Genomic DNA, 21,403 nt, shown 5'->3' with positions numbered 1-21,403 from the left:
TATGACTTTTCCACAAAGCTGTAAACAAAATCAAATCAAGGTTACTTTGAAATAAAATCTGCTTAAAACATTGGTAAATGAATAGAAATAAATAAAGAAATTTATCTTTTTTCTTGTTTATAATTTTCTTTGCCAGTGTTAATACACGTTATTCATTCCCAGCAAAAGGTGATTAACATGAAGTCGCCTGCATCACAAACATAATTTCACTTTGAGTTGATCTGCAGTTTCGGTTTGAGTCGGAAACCGCTGACTCACCTCGATGCGAGGCGGCTTCACCGTCTTCGGATCGGCCTCCAGCAGCGCTGGAGTTTCCTGTGACCACACAGCAGAGCATTTAACCATCAGCGGCGCTCAGTCTTAAACAGTTTATAATTAACATACACTCACAGTGAAAGTACTTAACCTGGTTTTGTTTTTCTGTCACTCATAAATGTTTCATATCAAGAAACAAGTTTTAATTCCATACAAAGATAATCTGAGTTTTTAAATGCTCCACTCTTATTTATTAAGGTCAATCCAAACCTGCCTGGTAATTTTATGAATTAACTTTAATTAAACATATTTTTGATTTTATTTCAAAAGTCACACTCGGGTCTGAATAATGACAGACTCATACGGTCTTAAATAGCTTAAATGGAACCTGTCTGACAACACGAAGTAGGCCAAACTTGTAAGCGCCAATCTAAAGGAGTTTAAGAATATTTTAGAAACAAAGCAACTGAGATCTAAGAGTTTGGAAAGGGTTACAAGGCCATTCATATGGTTTTAGGAGTCCAGCCAACTGCAGTAAAAACTATTATAAAGCAACAAATCTACAGTCAAACTTGGCGGTGTTAGAGTTATGGTCCGGGGGCTGCTTTGCCATTTCTATACTTGGACAACTTGCTGTAAATAATTAAATCATAAATTCTGATTTCTACCAGAAAAGCTTGAAGGAAAACATCCAACTATTATTTTCTGCAGCAAATGCAATGAACTGAAGTGGATGGATTGGATAGAAACCCTTCTAAAATCAATGTTGTAGACTGGCCTAGTCAAAGTCAGAATTTAGAGATACTGTGGCTCTTAAACGTGTAGTTTGCTCCAAAAGGCTGAATTGGTCAAAATTCCTCCATAATTACATAAAAGGAGGTTAATGAGGCTGGTTTGGAAAGCTTTTTCCTCCTCGTTATTTGTTCAAAGCACTGCAGGCTGCAGGAAGATTAAGTATTTAAACATTAAAAACATTCAGAAACAAAGTGAATGAATTAAACTTACTGGAGAGATGCCGCTTTGCAAGCATCTGGAAATAAAAAACAGCACAAACTTTACAAAAAAGGTCTTCAAAAGTCAAATAATTAATGGAATTTCTCCATCTGTGCCAGATCTAAGATTGAGAATTTGTTGTCTTCTAAAATGTATAAATGCAGCAGATCTCAGGAATAACCTGCTGCCTCGTTCCTCTGTTGGGCGGCAGCGTCAACGTTCCCACGGTGGCCTTCAGCTCCTTCTCCGTGGCAACAGAGTTGCTGCGGCTGCTGCTGGCTACGGGTCGGATCTGGATGTGGAATTTCTTCGGCTCCTCGTCGTCAAAGTCTGAATCGCTGGAGTAGAAGTTGTCCTCCTTCTCAGAGCAGCGTAAAGGGAGCGTCAAGAAAAACCAGCTCAGATGGCAAACGCTGCTGCGAAACAATGGAGACTGGGTTTTGACAGAAAGCCGAAAATTAGCTTAAAATTTCCTTTAAACTGGGAACAGTTTTAACAATAACAAGGTTTAATTGTTCCAGACTATCTGTGTCACATATAAAGTAAATAAAGTCTGGATGTTTCGATTTTTAAAATTTTACACTCATTAAAATGTATTTAGCCCATTTGGAAGTTGTTATTTTTATAGAAGTGGAAATATTTCGTATAACGTAGTGACAGCGAGAAAACAGATCTATTCAATTCTTTTTTCAAAAGTAGTTAGGAAGTTTATGACATTAAGGAAAATGATTACATTTTAAAGAACAAAACAAAATATACATTTAAGCTCAACGTTATTGATATAATTCACAGGCTGATGTACATTTAAAATTATTTTAATTTGACTAAAAAGTTTAATTTTGATAAGAAATGAGATGATATATTTTTTAAAGATAGTAAACCAATGAAAGAGTATCAAAAAATAGCTTTATTTTCTAAATTATCATTGGAAAAATGCATATTTAAACCCTTCAAATAATGGCTGAGAAGACTTTTGCATGATATTTTGATGATTCATCTTTGGCGATGAACTCAGAGGATTTGAGGTAGAGAGGCCTCTTTGCAATCACCCTAATCTTTTGCTCCATCTGCAAATATCAGATTCACGTTGGGGGAAAAAAAGGATATCATTCTGAGTGCTGTCAGCTCGGATGACGAATCCCTCGTCGTCTACTTCCAGTGGAGAATTCTGCAGAAACAAGAATAATCACAGAGACAGTTGGAGAGACAGACAGCAGCAGCAGCTCAGAGACAAACGATGCACATTTGATGCACAGACATGTTGTCACATGGCGTAGTCCAGCGCTTACAGAGAGCCGTTCATTTGAGAAACGACTGAGTAAATACACCCCATCGATTGCAAACACAGTTTAACTCAAGTGTGGGTGAGTGACTTTTACAGGATCTGAGTAAGAGCTCAAACAATGCTGCGTCCTGAAGCTGAAAGAGTAATTTAACTCATTTATTTAGAAGCTGTACATAAATATTAAACAAATAAAGAAAAGTTCAAATCTGACTCATATGAAAATAAAGAGTCAATCTGTAGAAACTGACTTACTGCTGATTAATCTGAGTGTTAAATTGTCAGAATCTGATTCAGAGATGATGAGAATGGTCTAATCCAAAGGAATGGAGATTATAATCCAACACTGCACCATTTCACTCTTCAGGAACAGATGAGTAACAAAGTGACATTTATCTCATTGGGGACGGTCACAAAGTTATTTCTAAGGCTTTAGGACGACAGTGAGAGCAACGTTTAACAAATGTATAAAAAAATCATTATTTGAAAACTGCACATTTTATTTATTAAGGTCTACTTGGTTATTTGTTTATTAATATTTTGTTTATTTTTTTGAAAATTGCCAATTCAAGTTTATTTTAAAAAAATGTGACAATACATATCAATAAACATTTACATTTTCATCTCTCGTCCCATTAAAGTATAAAAAATATCCAAAGAAATAATTTCACATCATTGCATCTGCAAAATTGCAGTTAGCACTGAAATAATGTGATGAATATCTTGTAGCCTGCTTTCCTATGCTTGCATACTTTGATCAAAACTGTCTTATGTTCACAGAAATTGGAAATTAAACAACTGAAACTGCCAGTCACGACTTTTCCTGCATGGTAAATGTTAGTGGAAGATCTGAAGTTGGTTTTTGGAAGATCTCTCATCGTTTATTACACATACTGATTGCTATCAAAGGTATTTGGCATCTAAATTTACATTGCATCTTTGCATTTGCTTTGCATTAGATAAAATCATTAATAAGCATCAGAAAGTGAACGAAAGAGACTTTCTAAGATTCAAACAGGCTGATTACTATTTAGAAAATTGTGTGCTGTAGTTTTGACTCCATAAATAGAACCTGTTTGCCTCTCCACTCTTTCAAGAATGTATAGAAGGAAAAAAATATATATCCAAATGTTGAACTGATCATGAAAGTGAATGTAAAACTTTAACTCCTTATGACAAAATCTAGCAGTGAAGAAAGGTACAGAGCAGTTTAAAGACGTTTTGTTTACTCTCTCCTTCATCATCCGACTGTTAGGTGGATTTTTGGCAACGTCCAAAGCCCTTTCACACACTAACTGCTCTTAACACGGTCCTGCATGGAGGGAAACACGTACACACGTTTCCTCACATGTGCACACTCACTTCCACTGTCCCGGCAAGACAATATTAGAAAGTTCTCAGAAGTGCAGGAATAAACTTGGGAAACCCCACATCGTCCATCTTGTTATTTAAGCACACACACACACGCACACGCACGCACGCACGCACACACACACACACGCACGCGATCCCTCCTTTCCAAACTCTGGACAAAAACACTGTTGTAAGATTACACGCCCTCAAAACACCAGAGTATCTGGTATCTAGGATAGGGTCAGCAACAGAGTCTGTTTTCTAGCTTTTAGCTGTGAAATATGTCAAATACTCACCAGTGCCTCTGGGACAGCTGAATCTCTGCAAATATAGAAAGAAAAACAAAAACAAAAGGTGTTACTTTTAGCTTAGTCTGAAGCCAGAAGTAAAGAGCAGATGAGGGGAGTGAGTAGGAAGGAAGTGCAACACCGCCGAGTTTCTGATAAACCTAAAACTCGCTGACATATGGTGACACCTGGGGATATGACCCAGGGGTTTCATTTCTGATTTACTGAGAGAAAGGAAGGATAAAAACAAGATTTATGTGTCTTACTTTTTGACAGAAAAAACAGCTGCATTTCCATTACACGTGTAATATTTGATCTCAAAACACAATTTCGTCATTACAATGTTTCCTTTAGATAAGAAATGCAATTTAATCACACATAAATAAGTCTGTCCATGCAATAAATCACTAAAAATCAAAGTGTCGATGGATGTTAACAATTATATGAGATGTACAGCTCTGGAAAAACATTAAGAGGCCACTTAAAAAGATCAGTTTCTCTGATTTTACTCTATAGTTTTATGTTTGAGTAAAATCAACATTGTTCTTTTATTCTACGAACTACTGACAACATGTCTGCAAAATTCCAAGCAAAAGTTAGTATTTATCTGCACAAAATTAGAAATGGTCAAAATAACGGAAATGATGCAGTGCTGTCAGACCTCAAATAATGCAAAGAGAACGATTCATATTAATTTAGAAACAACAATACTAATGTTTTAACTCAGGGAGAGCTCAGAAATCAATATTTGGTGGAATAACCATGTTTTCAGTGCAGTGGTGTCTTCATTTTATCTATCTATCTATCTATCTATCTATCTATGAATCTATCTATCTATGAATCTATCTATCTTTGAATCTCTGTCTTGCCTGATTTGGCTGAAACACAGCAAAGCTAAGACCAAACATCTGGTAAACGATTGCTCCTTTCACTTGATTTCACTCAAAACTCTGGAAATGAGCAGGTTATTTATTCATTATATTGTGATCTAGTTCCTTTGAACTGTATCTGACCTAGCCATTACTCCTCCTTTCCTGTACGGCTTTTTGTTTGCACAAACTCACGTGGAGTCCGGCTCCTTGTCCCTCTTGCCCAGACCGGGGATTCTGAAGGCTTTTGCTCGAGGCTTTTTCCCGCCTTCGGGGGTCAAAGCTGCCATGTACTCCTCAAAACCAACTGAAGCTACAGGCAAAAAATACAAATTATTTTTTACCATCTTTTTTTCCAGTCTTAATTCAGAGTAGATGGAGAAGGATGAGCTCACTGTACCTGGCCTCTCTTTGCCCGTTCCTTTCTGCTCAGCAAATTTCCGAATGAGGATGTCGACGCCGATGTTTTCCACATTCTGCTTAAACTCCTCGTGGACCTACAGCCCAAAGTGACAAATGAGCTCTGAATGCAAGGCTTGCCCCAGCTGAGGCGGTCCACCGTGGTTTTGTATAAAGAGATATTAAGTTGACAGGAAATGTAAACATATTACTGGGTAATTGTTTTACTTGAAGACATTCCTGACAATACTTAAACTCACAACTATAGAGTCTTAAAATAACAAATCAAAAAGTAAAATTAAAATAAATACTAATTATTTGCACTTCACTTAATCTAAGATTCTAAGGAGCTGGCAAGTTTACTTTGTAAAAGTTCACAGAACAATCTTTATAGTTAGATTGTTTTGTTACCACAGCTACAGTCTGATGCTGTGAGTTTAATCTCTGAGTTTGAGCTCCATCTGTTCACAAATACATCTTATAATACACCGGAGGAAACCCTGAACTGCTTTTATTGCTCCCACAGTTTAGCACATTTTCACAGAGCAAGTATACTCAAGCATCAGTTCTTGTGCTAAATCAATAAACCAAGCCTTAAAAATAAAAAAATTTAGAAAGAATGAACCAAAAGGTGATGCTACGTCCAGCTCATAACTTATTCTACTCTGAAGACTGAATCCCAAATGCTTACAGTACAAAGGGGAGTGAAAGACAGAAAAGCGAAGCTCCAGATAAACAGGATCTTCATCATCAAAGCCGTGAAGTCTGACTCACCTGTCCCACCTGGACGTGGGTGTCCTCTATGGAGTGAGAGTAACTTTTAATTAACTGTTTCATCTGCCTCAGATGCGCCTCTTCGATCTCCTGAAACCTCTGCTCAAACGTGAACACAGTCGCAAAAACACACAGAAGAAATTAGAAATTTTCCACAGAAAACCCTGAACTTGTCATATTAACTTTGATTTGCAATCATTCAAACAACCTTTGGATAATCGTCACAAATAGGCACACAGACGAGAACTTACTGTCTAAGCATTTCAAAATCTAGAAGAGTATTACGAAAAATGATCAGTTACACAACAATAACTGTCATTGTGCAACTTAAAATACTTTAAGTTAAATCCACATGGCATTTCACTTTCTCAAACAAAAAAAAACATATTTCAATAACTGCAGGTGTCAGTATTTTCATCATTTTGCTTGTTAATGGTAAAAGATGCACCGAGACACATAAGAGAAAGCAAAAAATACTTATTTTAAGAAAAACTTTCAAAAGACCCCTTTTCCAGAAATGTAAGAACATTTATATTTGTTTGTACTCTCTTTCAGCCAGATCTTTTGTTAGTTTGTTTTACAAGTACAGTCTTTAAGAAATGTATTTTTGTTCAGGAAGATCCACCAGTGAGAAAATAGGAAGAGGATTTTTGTAAATTTAGTTTTACATCCAGATCTATTCCTCTGGAGTTGCTATATGCAGTGGCATGCTTTTATTTTGTCGTTTGGTTGGTTTAGATACTGCAGTAAAAACTAAAATTATTAAAAATGAGCGTTATCGTTTACCAGTGTGGTAGCTTCAACTGACGACTGGAGCTTCTTTAACCCCAACATTTAGTAATAAAATCAAATGGGAAGTACACTGAGCCTTCTGTATTTGCAGGGATTGGGGATCACAACCACCCACAAATTTTATTTATGAAAAGGTTTCCCTTTCTTCATTCTTTTTACAATAATCCACTAACCTGTGTGTCTACAGACGAAATCCAAGTAAAATACATAAAGGTTTGGGGTTTTTAAAGTGACAAATGGGAACAAGGTTGAATGAGATGTCTTCCAAGGCACTGTAGTTTCACGTTAATATCTGATGTCAAATCATCCTAATATTAAAACGAGGAGGAAAATGCACACACAAATAAAAACCTAAATTAGTTCTCCAAATCCAAACTAGCTGGGCTCATTAAAAAGTGCAACAAATTATATATTTTCTACTCTAACAAAAACACCTTAACAATTACAGCCAGACCTTCCTCCTCTGAGCTATTACAGGAACTAATTGGTCACCAGGACTCCATTCATTATTTCAAATGTAAAACACAGAAGTGCTCATTGGGATTTGTTAAATATTTCCATGGAAACAGCTGCCGTAACCATGGAAGCACAGAGGCAGTGATTAAAGGTAATGAGCATTTTACAGCTTGTGTGTGTGGAAGTGGGTGTTTAGGAGTCGGGGGTTTAGGTGGGCTGAGGTTCCTTTATCAGGGGCAGCGTGCGGTTTGATGGTACATGAATGGATGGGATAGCGGGGTTCTGTTCTGGTGTGACGCCACACAGAGCGGCTTGAAGCCAATGAGAAGGAGGAATGGATGAAAAGTCAGATCAGAGGGAGGGCAATCAGGAACGCTGGAGTCGACGCTGACCTGGGCGGACTCGCTCATCTTCTGCTCAAACTCTCCTCCCACACGGTTGTACTTCTCGATGCACAGCGCAAAGGACTCCGCCGCTTTCTTAGACTTCAGCTCCGCCTAGCGAGGAGAAGAAGAAAGAAAATTGCAGCTTTCAAGCTGCTGACTCACAGAGCTGACATTAAATTTAACAGAACAGCTATATTGGGACAATGTCAGAACTGTAATTAGAAATACTCAGTGTGAACTAATGCGATACGTGATTACTGAGCTGTAGCACGCTGGGTGTCTGCAAACAGTGGATCTTTGCTCCAGAGTGAGACAAGGGAGGTAACTGTGCATTGTAGTCACACATCAGTCAACAATAAAGTGACATGATCAAACATCTCTGACGAATCTGAATGCAAAGCTTAAGAGAACATTACCAACAGCTGAGTAATAGTACTCGTCCATTTCCTGGTAATTTTGAGCACTCAAGTTAGCTCAGTTGTAAGTATAACTACAAAAGAGAGACATTTTTAAATCTAAAACCGGAAGAGAAATATGGATGTATGGATGGATCTATTAGACCAGTGGTAAAAGGAATAAAGTGTGGAAATATTCTTCTTTTCTTTTTCCATACTTATCCAAAGCAGGAAAATTCATAAAACAATCTTTTTTTTTTAGTTTTCAAGCTTTTTCAAAGTTTTTGAAAAGTAAAAGTTTTACTAGCAATTCAACCACATTAAGGCATTACTCTGTTAACAAATGACACTGCAAATGTGGTAAATTTCAAGTCTCTGAGTCTTTAGGATGAAAAATGCAGCACAGTTAAATTATCTCAATTTATTTCGCAAAATTTTTTATTTTAGTTTGCTCACTTCTATGCCAAATGGCAGAGAAATAAATGTTAAAGTGGCAGCAAACCTTCTCCAGTTCTTTCTGCGGTGCTCCTTCCTTCCTGAGTCGGTCCAGCTCCAAACACTTGGTGTGGTAACCTTCCTTCGACTTCTGAAGGTGGCCGTTCTGGACCTGCAGCGCCTGCACAGCATCCACCGTTCCAACCATCTCCTCCTTTGTCTGGTTGACACACAGTTCACATTTGATGTCTTGGCTTTATTAAGGGCACGATACAAGCAGGCTACATGCAACACATAATGTTTACATTCCAGACGTTTACCTTACGATGAACTTTAACTTGCTCGTCTCCATACTTGTTAACGTCCCGGATCAAATCGTTCATCTTCTTCATGAGCTCCAGGTGGCAGAGAGCCAGTTTGTCAGAAGATACCCTAAAAACATCCCACATGGGCGCAAAAGTCCTAAAGACGACACAGATAACCAATCATTAACACTAACGATTGGAAAAATAAAGATTTAGCAAAGAAAAAATATTCTTCTTTTTGTCTCAAATAATTAATAGTGGAGATGTAAATGGCTTTATGCATGTGCAACTTTAATTTAACATCTGGTTTCAAAGCAGATACTTGAGGTTTGTAGTACAGCTGCAGAAATCTTACATTTTGTTCATTCTTTGATGAACAAAACAACACAAACAGTTAAAAACACACATGCATTAAAGTACATAAGCTAAATATCACACAGGGCAGTAACTTGATCATAAATATGGACATTTGGTGATGCAGATGGCACTCGTACATATAACACATGCAGCCATATTGATAATTACAACAACAAGGGAGAAAAGGCAACACCAGCTACATGTCTGCACTCACCCCAGTTGACTTCCATTACTTGCTATTTTTGCTAGTTTGCTCATTGATTTGGAGTAAGTCTCTTCAATGGCAGCCCTGGAAAACAAAAAATATTTTAACACAATCAAGTCATTTAGAGGAACCTGTGACACAGCAGGAAATGGGATTATACAAAAAAATTACAGTGCTGTAAAAAATAAATGTGAGAAGACAAAGTGATCCAACATGTGGAGTTTCTGGTTGCATGTTCATAGCAAAACTATTAAATGAAAAAGGCTATTAAAACTCAGCACAGAATAGCTGTTGTGCTGTTATAGCCCTCACAGCAGATCTAATTGCTTTGATTCACCAAACAAATTGAGGAATTTCATAAAGTTTTCTATAGCAAAAAGCTTTCAGGGAACAAAAAATAAATAAAGTAAGGAGGAAATTCATCAGAACAGTTGCCTAACCCTGATCTGGCTGGATCACACTCTGGTACCAGAGCGCTTGTGTTTCATTTCCTGACCGCTGATTCGTTGTGTGCTGCTGTCAAACAGATAAGTGAGTTCCTCCTGTGAGGAATGTGGACAAGTGTTCTGAATCAATGTCAGGATTATATCAGCGGCATAACAGCTTCCTCTGTGCGTGCCAACTTTCAGCTCTGACATTAAATACCCTGTGGAATCCAACTTTCATTACAACAACCTATTCCACTTTTTACTTTGACTGCAGCATTTACGCTGCAGCCAAGTCTATCAAACTCGCATATGTGTTTTGCAGAAATAAAGAAAGTGAGCATCATTCATAACTGCTAATAGTGCTTCAGTCAGAAAGATAAATCTTGGCTTGTGCCCTGTGTTCAGAGAGAAAGTGTTTTGAAATGAGATAAAAATTAACTTTTCTTGTTGTTTTGACTTTAAATATCTACAAGCACCGAAGGAGATAAATACAACCCAGTTAGAAAAAATACCCTAGCTTATTAATTTAAGTGTAATCAAATTTTGTACATCAACCAGATGTAGAAACATGTGAAAGGTTCATTTAAAGAGAAAATTTGAGTCAGTTGATCTCAATAAACAGACAGTCGGTCAGGAGTGGACACCTTATTCTATTAAAGTCAAACTTTATTAAACTCTAAACTTTACAACAGTGAAGGAGGTGGACTTTACACAAGAAAAGGAGGTGGAAAGCTGTACTTTCAGACAGAGGCATTTGAAAAAACATCACAAGATTTTGACTTTTCAAAATTTAGGACCACATTCACTTTCCACAGGAGTAATTAACACATTCTACAACCAACTCTGATTAACAGAGATCAAAGTGTGGACTCATATGTCACAAATAAATACTTCTGAGCAGAATGAAATATTTCCTGCAGCATAAAGTTTACAGCAACTGTGTAACTGCAGAAAAGAGCCTGCAAACAGCAGAATCTATAACAAAAACACAAATTAAACTGAAAATGAAACCCACATGAATCCTTTCAAAAAGCCAAGATTAAATAGATTAAATTGCCCCCCTAAAATCTATTCTTATCCTTTTGTATGTGAAGACCTTTTAACAGAATAATCATTGATTAAATCACTGCTTATAACAAGAATTTAAGTCTGATGGGAAACCAGGGAGTAGGCTCTGATGAAATGAGAAATAATCTGAATCTGCTGATTCACGACAAAAGCTGCCTGTTGTTGGATTGTTTTAAAGTATTACATATAGTTTTTTTTAATTTTTTTATGAAAGTCGTAAAAGTTTAACAAGAATACAGATGTAAGCTCCTCCACTGTTACTAAAAACTAAAATCAGAGCTAGAACTGAATATAAATTTCAGTCTCAGCAGTTCTTTTTGTATGTTTTCATGAAATATCTGCAACAACAGAATGGTGGTAATGAGACAAGTTTCTTAAAGTTTGTTTTTATTAATTAGATGCAAACATGTTGTTACCGACTCAGCGACTTCTACCCTTGAAAATGCATATATGCTTCTTTGTTCCAAAGTAATAAAATAGAGCGCTTTATTTAAAATTTTTTATTTGAGAAAATATTTTCACCTCACCCAAAAGATGAGTTGGGTTTTCTGGCTCTAAAATTTTATTTATAGCAGCGACAGCAAACCCGGTTCTTTGGGTTGAAAATGTTGCAGAGCTTTGTGAATGGAGAAAGAAAACAATGTTCATTTGATCAAATTTAAAGTTTTCTTTAAATTTTATTAAATTTACAGCAAAGAGCTTCACCACATGAAGTAAGGGTGTTTCTCCAAACATCTGATGTACTTGAGCAGCAAAAAGTAATGGCGAAGACATGAATCAAAGTTCAGGGCGTCGATTTGAATGACATTAAGAGGAATATACTTGATTTTTCTGTAATCTGTACGCTCCTGACGCGTCTTTGAAAGCACACAGGTTTAAACGCATGAGCGATAAACCAGCAGATGAAACTAAACACTTCATTTCTAATCTCTGAGCACATCACCCAGCCTTGACCTTTTCTCCTCTTTTTCTCCGAGTACAGAGTCAGGAATGTCGGATTTCACCGAGCCACCTCCCACATCAACCTTACCTCTCTCTGACAAACTCGGCCAGCTCTTTGGTTGCCAGCTGGCCATGCTTCATGTTGTGGTACAGCACGTCAAAACCGGCATTTTTCTCCCCCTGCAGAGGCACAAATTAAAACAGATACCTCCTGTTAGCACCAAGTCAGGAAACGTCAAACTGGCAGAGATCATCTAGGTGATGAAAACTGTTTTTCAGGGTTACAGAGAGCAAACAAGTTGCAGTAAAACTAGAAAAACAGTCTCACTAGTATACTAAACTAAATATATTATGACCGTTATTTGGCTGTTTTGAACTACAAACAATCGGCAGAAACCAGGTTTCAAAATGTTATAATGCACCTTTCTTTAATATTTTCACATAAATAGAAATCAGTTTGGCAACAAAATTTACTCGTATTGATCTCACCCTGCTTAGTTTTACGTTTTGGTGTCATTTTTGATTTTTATTTTCTAACCAGCTCTGTTGTTTGAGCACATTAGCTTTTTGCTGGAAAATGAATAAACATGGGTTTCTTTGCTCAACACTAAATCCCTGGAACCTTTCAGGGAACAACTTTGGAGATGTTGCTGCGCTGCAAACAGACACGCTTCCTCCTGGCTTAATGCAATTAGGTTGTTATTTGTGAGCACTGATGTTTAGTGAAATTGGCCAAAAACATGTAGGATCAGTGATCCAGAGGATAAACTTTGTATTTTAGTGTCCATGTCCTAACTCCTTTATTTTATTTTTATTTAACTCCTTTATTTTATTTTTATTTTTTTACACTGACTCTCGATTTATTTACCAGTCGATCCAAGTTCCTGTCCTGCAATGACCTGCACCGAAAGATTATTTTAGTAACCAATTATTGTATTAATTATTTTTATGATTAATTAGGTAGAAAACTGGCCCATAATTTAACCACTTCAGCACATTAAGAGTACATAAAAAATGCAAATGTATAAATAAATCCCTTTTTAAATAAGAAAATGAAACATTTCATTGCATTCCTTTGGAGTACTTGCTCTTTTGAAGAAATTGATGCATATTTGAAGATAAACAAAATTCTAATCTTAAACAGAAAATGCATAAATTGTTTGTACTGTTTTGGCTTAACTGCTTCTGACTATTGTTCTGTCAGCAAATGGCCTTTTCAGAGTCAGTATCCTCCAGTTAACAATAAATTACTAAATAAACTGACAATTATTTCAATAATCAATCACGATTCATCTTTTCAGCCCTAATAAAGACACTCATCCATTAATACAACTAGTATTTAGAGCAAATATAGCCCGTCTTGGTGAGTTGTTTTGAAAATATGTTGGAAATGCAGTGTGATTTTTGAAGATTGACTCCTCACTTGCTCCACCATCCGGTAAAACCACGATCAGTTGTAATTTTGATGGATGGCGATGCGGAGGTGCTGCACGCTGCACCACCACGGCAGAGCAAATTAACTATAATGGGTGAGTATTTACTGCAGAGTCCATTCTGTGGTGGAGTGAAGTCAAGATGTAAATTGGGTCTAAGTGATGATGTGTCCAACATCTGACACTTTTCTATGAGGCATTCAGCATTTCCCTACTGTTTGAGAAAAGAAATGTGTCAAATATAATGAAAATACTACAAGAAAACCACCACTCTCTTAAGTATTACGTTCATTTTTTCCATCTGTCAAACACAAATGTCAAAAAAAAAATGTCAGAAAACCAGAATGCCTCCTGCGCAACCAAGCAGATTTAACAAACTACATCATCACCTCGGGTCCATCAGTGCTGTAATTTTACAAACCTACACCTGTCTTTACATAACTCTCTATAATCCATGCAAGTCCAGCTGAGACAAACACACAGTCACTAAAATGGGTGTGTCTGGACTTCAGCCTCACCACATTTTTAGTAAACAGTTGGACTCCTTGTGCAGCCACAGACAGCCAGCTGCATCTCAAGACCTAAAAATAACCCGTTTGAGAAGAACAGACCCTTTCCAGGTACCAGGGGAATGGCTGGAATGCCAAGAAAAGCTCGGCGGTCACCACACAGACATGTGTACCCAACAAACGGAGACACAGACTGCAAGCTGAGAGGAATCTTAAACCGACAACACCAGACTAGACAACATTAAGTAATCACCATCAATCTCTTGTCCATAACTCCATTATTATTTAAATAGAAAATCTGATTTGACTTTAATAGATGTTCCATGTCCTTTTGGTCCTTCTTAGGTAATTTGTGCACATTTCACAATTTAACCCAACATTACAGGACTTAATCTGGTAGCTTTAAAGACATATTTTCTTCGTTCCAGAAATAAAAAAAACTCCTGAGTCCTGGTTCAGGGATAAGATGGATAAAAAGTGGTTGTTTGTAGGGGCATTTCTTCACATAATGCCCCTCAGAGCATCTTTCTCAAACCTTGTTATTAATCAGACTTGTCAAGTCTCACCTTCAAATAGTCCTTTAAAACCTTCAGTACCTTAGAAGATCCAATACTACTAAACAATTTTAAAATATATTGTGTTTTTACACAAGTTTTGGAGAACATTTTAGGAAACTTTTACACTAATTTCACAATTTGGACAAATTATTCAAGATTTAAAGATATTTAGTTTAACAGTAACCTTAAAACAAGAGGCTATAAATAAATACATGTCAATTGTTCCGTTTTATTTATTTACTGTTGTAAATGGTGGTACTGTCAGACACACTTTGTAGTTGAAAAGGCAGACAAAGAAATCCCTCATAGCTTGTTGCAGTTGTGAATGCCTAATGTTGAAATTCCACCCTCACAGAAAGGTGAGCTGACAGCTTCAGTTCAGGCTTCAACCAAACGCACGCACGCACGCACGCACGCACGCACGCACGCACGCACGCACGCACGCACGCACGCACGCACGCACACACTCTTCACAAGCACTTTTCAATAACTTTTATTCATTTTTTATTCACTTTTATTGCCTAATCCCAACCAAAAACAGTAATACTTCTTTTTGCCCAAAGGAGCAGTGGGTCTTCACAAGGTAGTATTTGTAGAAAACCTACGTCTTACAAGGTTAGAAATCTAAAACACACACACACATACCTGCCTATTCAAAGCTAAACACAGCACCTGTCCACCATAACTGGCAGGCTGGAGTAGCAGCTGCATACAAAGCCAGTCTGTCTGTTGAAATGTTCATCTGATCCTGCATGTTGCTTCAAATTCAATATGCAACAGGAAACTGCATTCCAGCGTCTTGATAGTGCAATTATTGTGATTCAATATACAGTAGCTCTGCCTCAAATTGACAAAAATCATTAACAGTTTATAGTGTTTCCGAAGTAAACTAAAAATGTAGCGAATGTTCAAATACTCTAGGACTGCAGAGTATATGGCATTTATTTATCCTCATCACAATGTTGGTGTCTGCAATATTCACATTGGAGAGCAATGATGATTGGCAAACATATTCCAACAGTGTTGGACAGCAGATGGTCACAATGGACATATATGACTTTACCTAAAATACTAATAGTCACAGATTGACGGAAGATCAAATGAGAGACAAAAAAGAGGAAAACAGGCATACGTTTCACCTGATAATCGCATCAGTTACCGATACCACAATCGGAAGGTTTTCTAATCAGAATCAGTGTTTGTCATCATACAGAAGTACCATGAAATTACTTTCATTCAAAGAACAAAGAAAGAAAAATGAACATCATAAGACATGGTGCAACTCTTGACCAATCACTGCTGGAGATTGACATCATTCCCAGACCTGTGAGAATGAGCCGACAGACTACGGATAGATGGATTTCAAAATCCATCTACAATTATAGAACGCATCAACATGTTTACAACACTTTAGATCACACACTTGAAGCTATACAACACAAACATTTCCATAAAATCAGAGTGTGAACACTGAAACGTCCAGCATATCACTGACATTTAAAGATATTGCTCCAGCAAAGTGATAAAGAACAATATTTTTAGATGTGAATTTTGGCCAAACCTTGTAAATTAGGGAAGCTACAAACATTCCCTTAGTGCCATAATATATTCTTTAAACTTCAGCTGAATGATACATTTTTGTCATCTGATACATTCAACCCCTCATACTTTACTCTCCTTCTAATCTCTTATTCATCATTAAGTTGACCGAGTCGGTCATGCGTGATTGGGTTCATTACCATGACAATAAGACGAATGGTGGCAGTAGAGACGCCGGAAAGTTTGGGGGAGGTTTAAAGAGATTAACAAGTTTCTTACAATGATTCACACACTGTGGGCCTCTGAAACTCGGCAGAGATCTACTTTAAATTCTTAAAGAGAAATTATTTTAACTCTGTAAACAGAAAGCCAGTAGCGGTATGATGAATTAAGATGACTGTTTTTTCCTCTTCTTATTTGAAGCATTAAACATTAGGATTAAAAAAAAATTGAGGTTACAATCTTAAATCTCAAAGCAAAATAAATGTAGCACCAAACAACAACTTTACATGACATATCAAATAAAATAAAGTTGTATTTTTTAGCTGTTAAAGCACGTTAACAACCCAAGACTTTAAAATAATTGATATTGGATTTAACTGGGACTTTTATGTTTTTCTCTTAAACAACTAGATTATTTGTTCAGGTTTAAAATTAAACTACAAAATACAGATTGTAAAATGTGAAGTCACAAATGAGCTATTTATTTACCAATGCAGAGCAAACTCTGTTGCTCTAAAACTGTAACAATTTGCTGGTATAATTAGACGTTTCTTTCCAGCAGTTGCAATGCTCATTAAATAGTCAAGCACACACAAATGGACCTAATAATTTTCTTTACATATGGCTACTGAGGGACATGTTCCTCTGTGTTGTCTACTGGAGAACTGTCTGTGTGTTTTGTGTGTCCAAGTTGAAATCAAGCTCTCTTGGTTCTGATGAGAGACAAATGGCTACACATCTCCCAGGCTTTAGCTCTTATAACATAAGGAAGTGAAGCTGGTCAACCTGTGTGCCAGAGGTTTGCTGACTCGTGCAGAGCGGTTCTGCTTAGTGGGCAGGTTGAGCTGAGTGAACACTTCCACAGCAGAGACGGGTCGGTACCATCAGAAACAGAGAGCTGCAGCTCTGCAGCACAGATGGCCGGTTTGTTGACTGATGTAAACATTCACATCTGCTTCTCTGAAATGATTTTCCATTTGTTGTATTAAACATGAGAAGTAGACATACGGCTGCTTCCTGGATAGAAATAGATGTCATCTGTCATGATGTCTGTGCTTGTAACTGAGATATTAATTTGTGCGCTCATGAAGGTGTATTTCCTGTAAACCGGAATAACTAATGTGTCAAACACCAAATATATATTTTTTAGATTCCAAGGAAAACGATTGCTCTTTAGAAGGCAGTACCTTCATAAGTGTTATGCTTTTTAATCAAGAAAAGAAAAGCAAAGCAAATAAACAAAGGGTTTTCCTAAATTTAGAAAAAAGGACAGCAATGCAGGTGTCTAGAAAAATGTTCTGTATTATATGTTTTTGGCTTTTTTGGCTGGTTGACCAGCAGTCTGTTGCAACAAGCAACTTTCAATGGCATCTCTAGAAATCACTTTAAACCACAGAAATGATTTACATCGAACTTGAGAAAATGGCAGAGAAAATATTTTCGTATTTGTTTCAGGTGGATATTTTGGTGCAAAGCAAACTGGAATAATGAAGCAGCACTTTCATTTGCTGAGGATGTATTTAATCATAGCTGCAGGCTTCCCCCCTGAGCATGGTCCTTATGCAGTTAATGGAAAAAGACAGAGCTCCATGAGGAGGCTTTGTGACCGGCTGTGAATGTTCTTGAGCCAAACAAGACGAGGCTGTGTGAGCAGCTCGTTCCCAAGCGGCTCTGTTGGCTAATTAACTAAAGGGCTGGTTTGTCTTGCACAGCTTTTTAGATCTGAACAGACTGGGTGGGAAAGCGCCTTTTCCTTACTGTTAAACAGACAGGCTTGTAAGCAACAAGCTGTAGCTAAATAACTTTAACTCATTAAGAAGCTACTTTTGGGTGCTCTACTTACGTTTCCAGAATTTAAAATTACCTTCTGCATATGTTGAATATGATTTCTTTTAATGTGAATATGCGCCAAAAAGTACCAAGTGTAAACTATTGTTCACTGCTTTCAAGTGTAATAATTTATTTTGTGCACATTCATTTGAAACAATCAAGATAAACACAAGAAACTTTTCATGTACGAGTTCATAGGGCTCAACTTTGCTGGAAATAAACCCCTCTAATCTTACAAAGATTTTTTTTGTTTTGTTTTCATTCTGTTCATGTTTCTGTCTAGTCTTCTGTGTGTTGACTGTTTATTTACAAAAGCACTAAGCAGAGCCGCAATATTAATTTTGTTGTTCTGTTTACTGTGCAATGACAATAAATCTAATTTAATCTAATAATAGATCATGAGACTTATTTCCAAAAAAAAAAATCTAATTCAAAATTGAATTTCCTTAAGAAATGCATGAGTTTATGGGCAAATAATGACATTTTCTAAACAAATGTCTTCATGTACAAATCCTATATGTAGAACTATTTAAATATAAATACATATATGTAAAGCCAAAATATAATGCAAATCAAGTTCACACTAATGTCTGAAATCTCTTCATCCTGTAAAAATGTTTACATAATAGCAACCTGACATACTGACAGTTTGGTCACATATGTTTTCTGTCTTAATGAAGTTTTAAGCCAGCCGTAATAATTATTATTGACATTTTCCATTTCTCTATAAATTAAGACAGTTTTCTTGCCCAGCACCATTTTCAATGCCCCACAAACAACCATTACTGTGGATATTTCAAAGTCCAAAGAAGGGAAGAAAGGGAAGTAGGGCGCACCTGAAATAGATGCGGCAGGTGTGCAAGAACACAACAGAATGGAAAATGTCAGGACTCATTAAAAAAAAGCAGGCGACAAAGAGAAAAGGAGACGACTAGAATAGCTTAAAAACATACAATGTGATCAGAACAAAGCAGAAAGGTCAAAAGAGTATACATGACAAAAATAGTAGCCAACATCGGTCCGTCATTGAAACAACTCTCTTGTCCCAGGTGGCCCATTTGGACCCACTGGAGCCAGCTCCGTTTTAGAAAATTCACAGAAACGGCGTTATCACAGTGCTAAGTTGTTACGTCACAGCAAACATCAGTCTGTGACAGACTTGGTGCTTCTCCAGATTTCCGGGCCAAAAAGAACAAAATGGAGTTGATATCAATCACTGGCATCCAGCCAAAACTGGAACCACCTCATTAAAGAATGGTTAAATAACAAGAGCTTCCTGTAGCTGAATCCAAACCATTAATCTCCTTAATTTGCCATGAAGCAAACTGGAAACTGGCCATTATGCTGTACATTAGGAATCTGGTCGGCCAGTTTAGAAAATGGAAGAATAAAAAGAAAATTGTCAAATTTCTGAACAGCTAAAACAGATTTCATACCTTCCCTCCCTTTTCTGTTAATTCCCAGGTAAAATATTACCTAAGCTCATGTTTTCAGTTGTATTCTCCAGGTTAAAACAGTTTTAGCATAATATTAGACAATCTACCAATGATATTGGTAAATATTGGTATGATGACTTTAATTGTGATATTTTCTTCTTTCCTCTCTTTAAGCAGCAGAAGCATATTCTCCATCAGTGACTGGAATGCAAACATCTGGAGTTCAACACATGTAAAGTAGTAAAACAGTAGTTATTATGCAATTAAATGTGTTTTCTAGGATACTCACCCAGAAGTTGTTCTGAAAGACAGCCATTGTCACTCAAAGGTAGCCAGCAATCTGTAAAAAAAAGAAAAAGAGGTGAAGAATCATCCCAGCAAAGACTGGTGTTTTCATTTTCTTCCAATTTGACATTTTTTCCACTACCGGAGGAAATAACCTCAAGAAAACATTTTAGATTTCTTTATTAGTTTGGAAAAGGCATTTATTTTCCGTCCTGGTTGTACCAATTGGCCACCCACAGTATCAATATCGCAGCAGATTGCACAAAAATGAGTTCTGTAAAAATGTTTTCTTTATAATAGCTCCTGAGACACCTTTAGTGTAGGATGGGGGTCCCTGGGAAAGAGAAGAGAGAAGCTTAACAAATGACTTGAAAGCAGAAAGTCAAAGGATGGAGGCTGCTAATGAAGGAGGGGGAGTTGCATTAGGGAAGAGGATAAGAAAGAATGGAGGAGAAGACAAACTGAGGTGTCAGTAAATACAAAGCATGAAATATATGCAGTTATAAGGTATGAAGGGCTCTTTAGACACCATGTACAACACTAAAAACGATAAAAAAGCTGTTCCCAGACCTGATATTTACAAAACCCGTAACGCCTGGTTTCAAAACCAGGAAAACTCATACATGAATAAATAAATTAGTGCTAAAGCTAACATTTATTTTAGAAATGGATTATTCTGACAATTAATTGAGTAATCAGATGTTTTTTTAAACCGCACAGTCTGTAGATTTTTCATTTAACCATTTAAGCTAATTTTATACAAGAGTATATACAAAATGCAAATAAAAACATTTATTTATTTTTAAATAAGAAAGTAAACATTGTTGCCTAAATCATTTGTAGCAGAGGATGCATCTGCAGCTAAAAAAATACAAAATGAATACGTAAGCCCGTTATGCTTCACTTATCAGTGCAGTGCAATCTGTTGACACTTTTTTCAATTAACTCATTAAGTCGTTTTTTTCAGCAAATGCCGTATATTAGAGTTATACTCCAAGTACACTCCAATTAATGATCATTTGATTGCTAAATTAGTCAACGATCATTTTATCAGTCAATTAATATAAATTGATAAAATAATCAATCAACATTATGGATGGGTGGACAGACAAAAGGATGAATAGATACACATAAATAGATGGAAGAACAGATAGACTCAGAAAGAACAAAACCCAGAAAGATGCATGATTCAAAATGAAGTCTGGAAATTATTTTCTATACTCTTGTTTTCTTTTTCCATAATATCCAGAACTGAAAACTACTCTGTATGTTTCCAGACTCTGTAGCAACAGACTCTTTATTAAAATTCACAGGTAACATTTAAAGAAATGCATTTCAAACAAACAAGCAACTGCCCTTTCCACAAAAATCCATAATGAGGAAATTATTTCCCAGGGGTTGCCCTATAAAGGATTCCTGCCATCTCCTCTATTCTGCTGACTGTGTGCGTGTGTGTGTGTGTGTGTGTGTGTGTGTGTGTGTGTGTGGGGGTGTGTGTGTGCTGACAACAGCCTTTTCTCTGTATTGGCATTGACTTGGCCTAAGCCTGGTGACCTGGTATAAAACAGCAGCTGCACACAGACAAAAACTCTGCAACACACACGCACGCAC

At 36.8% G+C, this 21,403-nt stretch overlaps 1 protein-coding gene across 1 annotated transcript in view; it reads right to left on the bottom strand.

Moving 5' to 3' along the window:
• The window catches only part of fcho1 (FCH and mu domain containing endocytic adaptor 1), a 47,740-nt gene that overhangs the window by 12,374 nt on the left and 13,963 nt on the right, over positions 1-21,403 (bottom strand). The window contains exons 2-15 of the mRNA XM_007550924.2: positions 19,797-19,847; positions 12,070-12,161; positions 9,553-9,627; positions 8,997-9,138; positions 8,744-8,896; positions 7,853-7,957; positions 6,213-6,311; positions 5,440-5,536; positions 5,235-5,352; positions 4,180-4,204; positions 2,356-2,416; positions 1,430-1,620; positions 1,261-1,285; positions 259-315 (exon numbers count right to left, since the gene is read on the bottom strand). Coding sequence (XP_007550986.1) covers positions 259-315; positions 1,261-1,285; positions 1,430-1,620; positions 2,356-2,416; positions 4,180-4,204; positions 5,235-5,352; positions 5,440-5,536; positions 6,213-6,311; positions 7,853-7,957; positions 8,744-8,896; positions 8,997-9,138; positions 9,553-9,627; positions 12,070-12,161; positions 19,797-19,823 — 1,267 coding nt within the window. The 5' untranslated portion in view covers positions 19,824-19,847. The remainder of the gene's footprint in view (positions 1-258; positions 316-1,260; positions 1,286-1,429; positions 1,621-2,355; positions 2,417-4,179; positions 4,205-5,234; positions 5,353-5,439; positions 5,537-6,212; positions 6,312-7,852; positions 7,958-8,743; positions 8,897-8,996; positions 9,139-9,552; positions 9,628-12,069; positions 12,162-19,796; positions 19,848-21,403) is intronic.

This window comes from Poecilia formosa, unplaced genomic scaffold (assembly GCF_000485575.1).
Source record: "Poecilia formosa unplaced genomic scaffold, Poecilia_formosa-5.1.2 Scaffold38, whole genome shotgun sequence".
NCBI lineage: Eukaryota > Metazoa > Chordata > Actinopteri > Cyprinodontiformes > Poeciliidae > Poecilia > Poecilia formosa.
The sequence above is the reverse complement of the archived record's forward strand: the minus strand, read 5'-3'. Positions and strand labels throughout refer to the sequence as shown.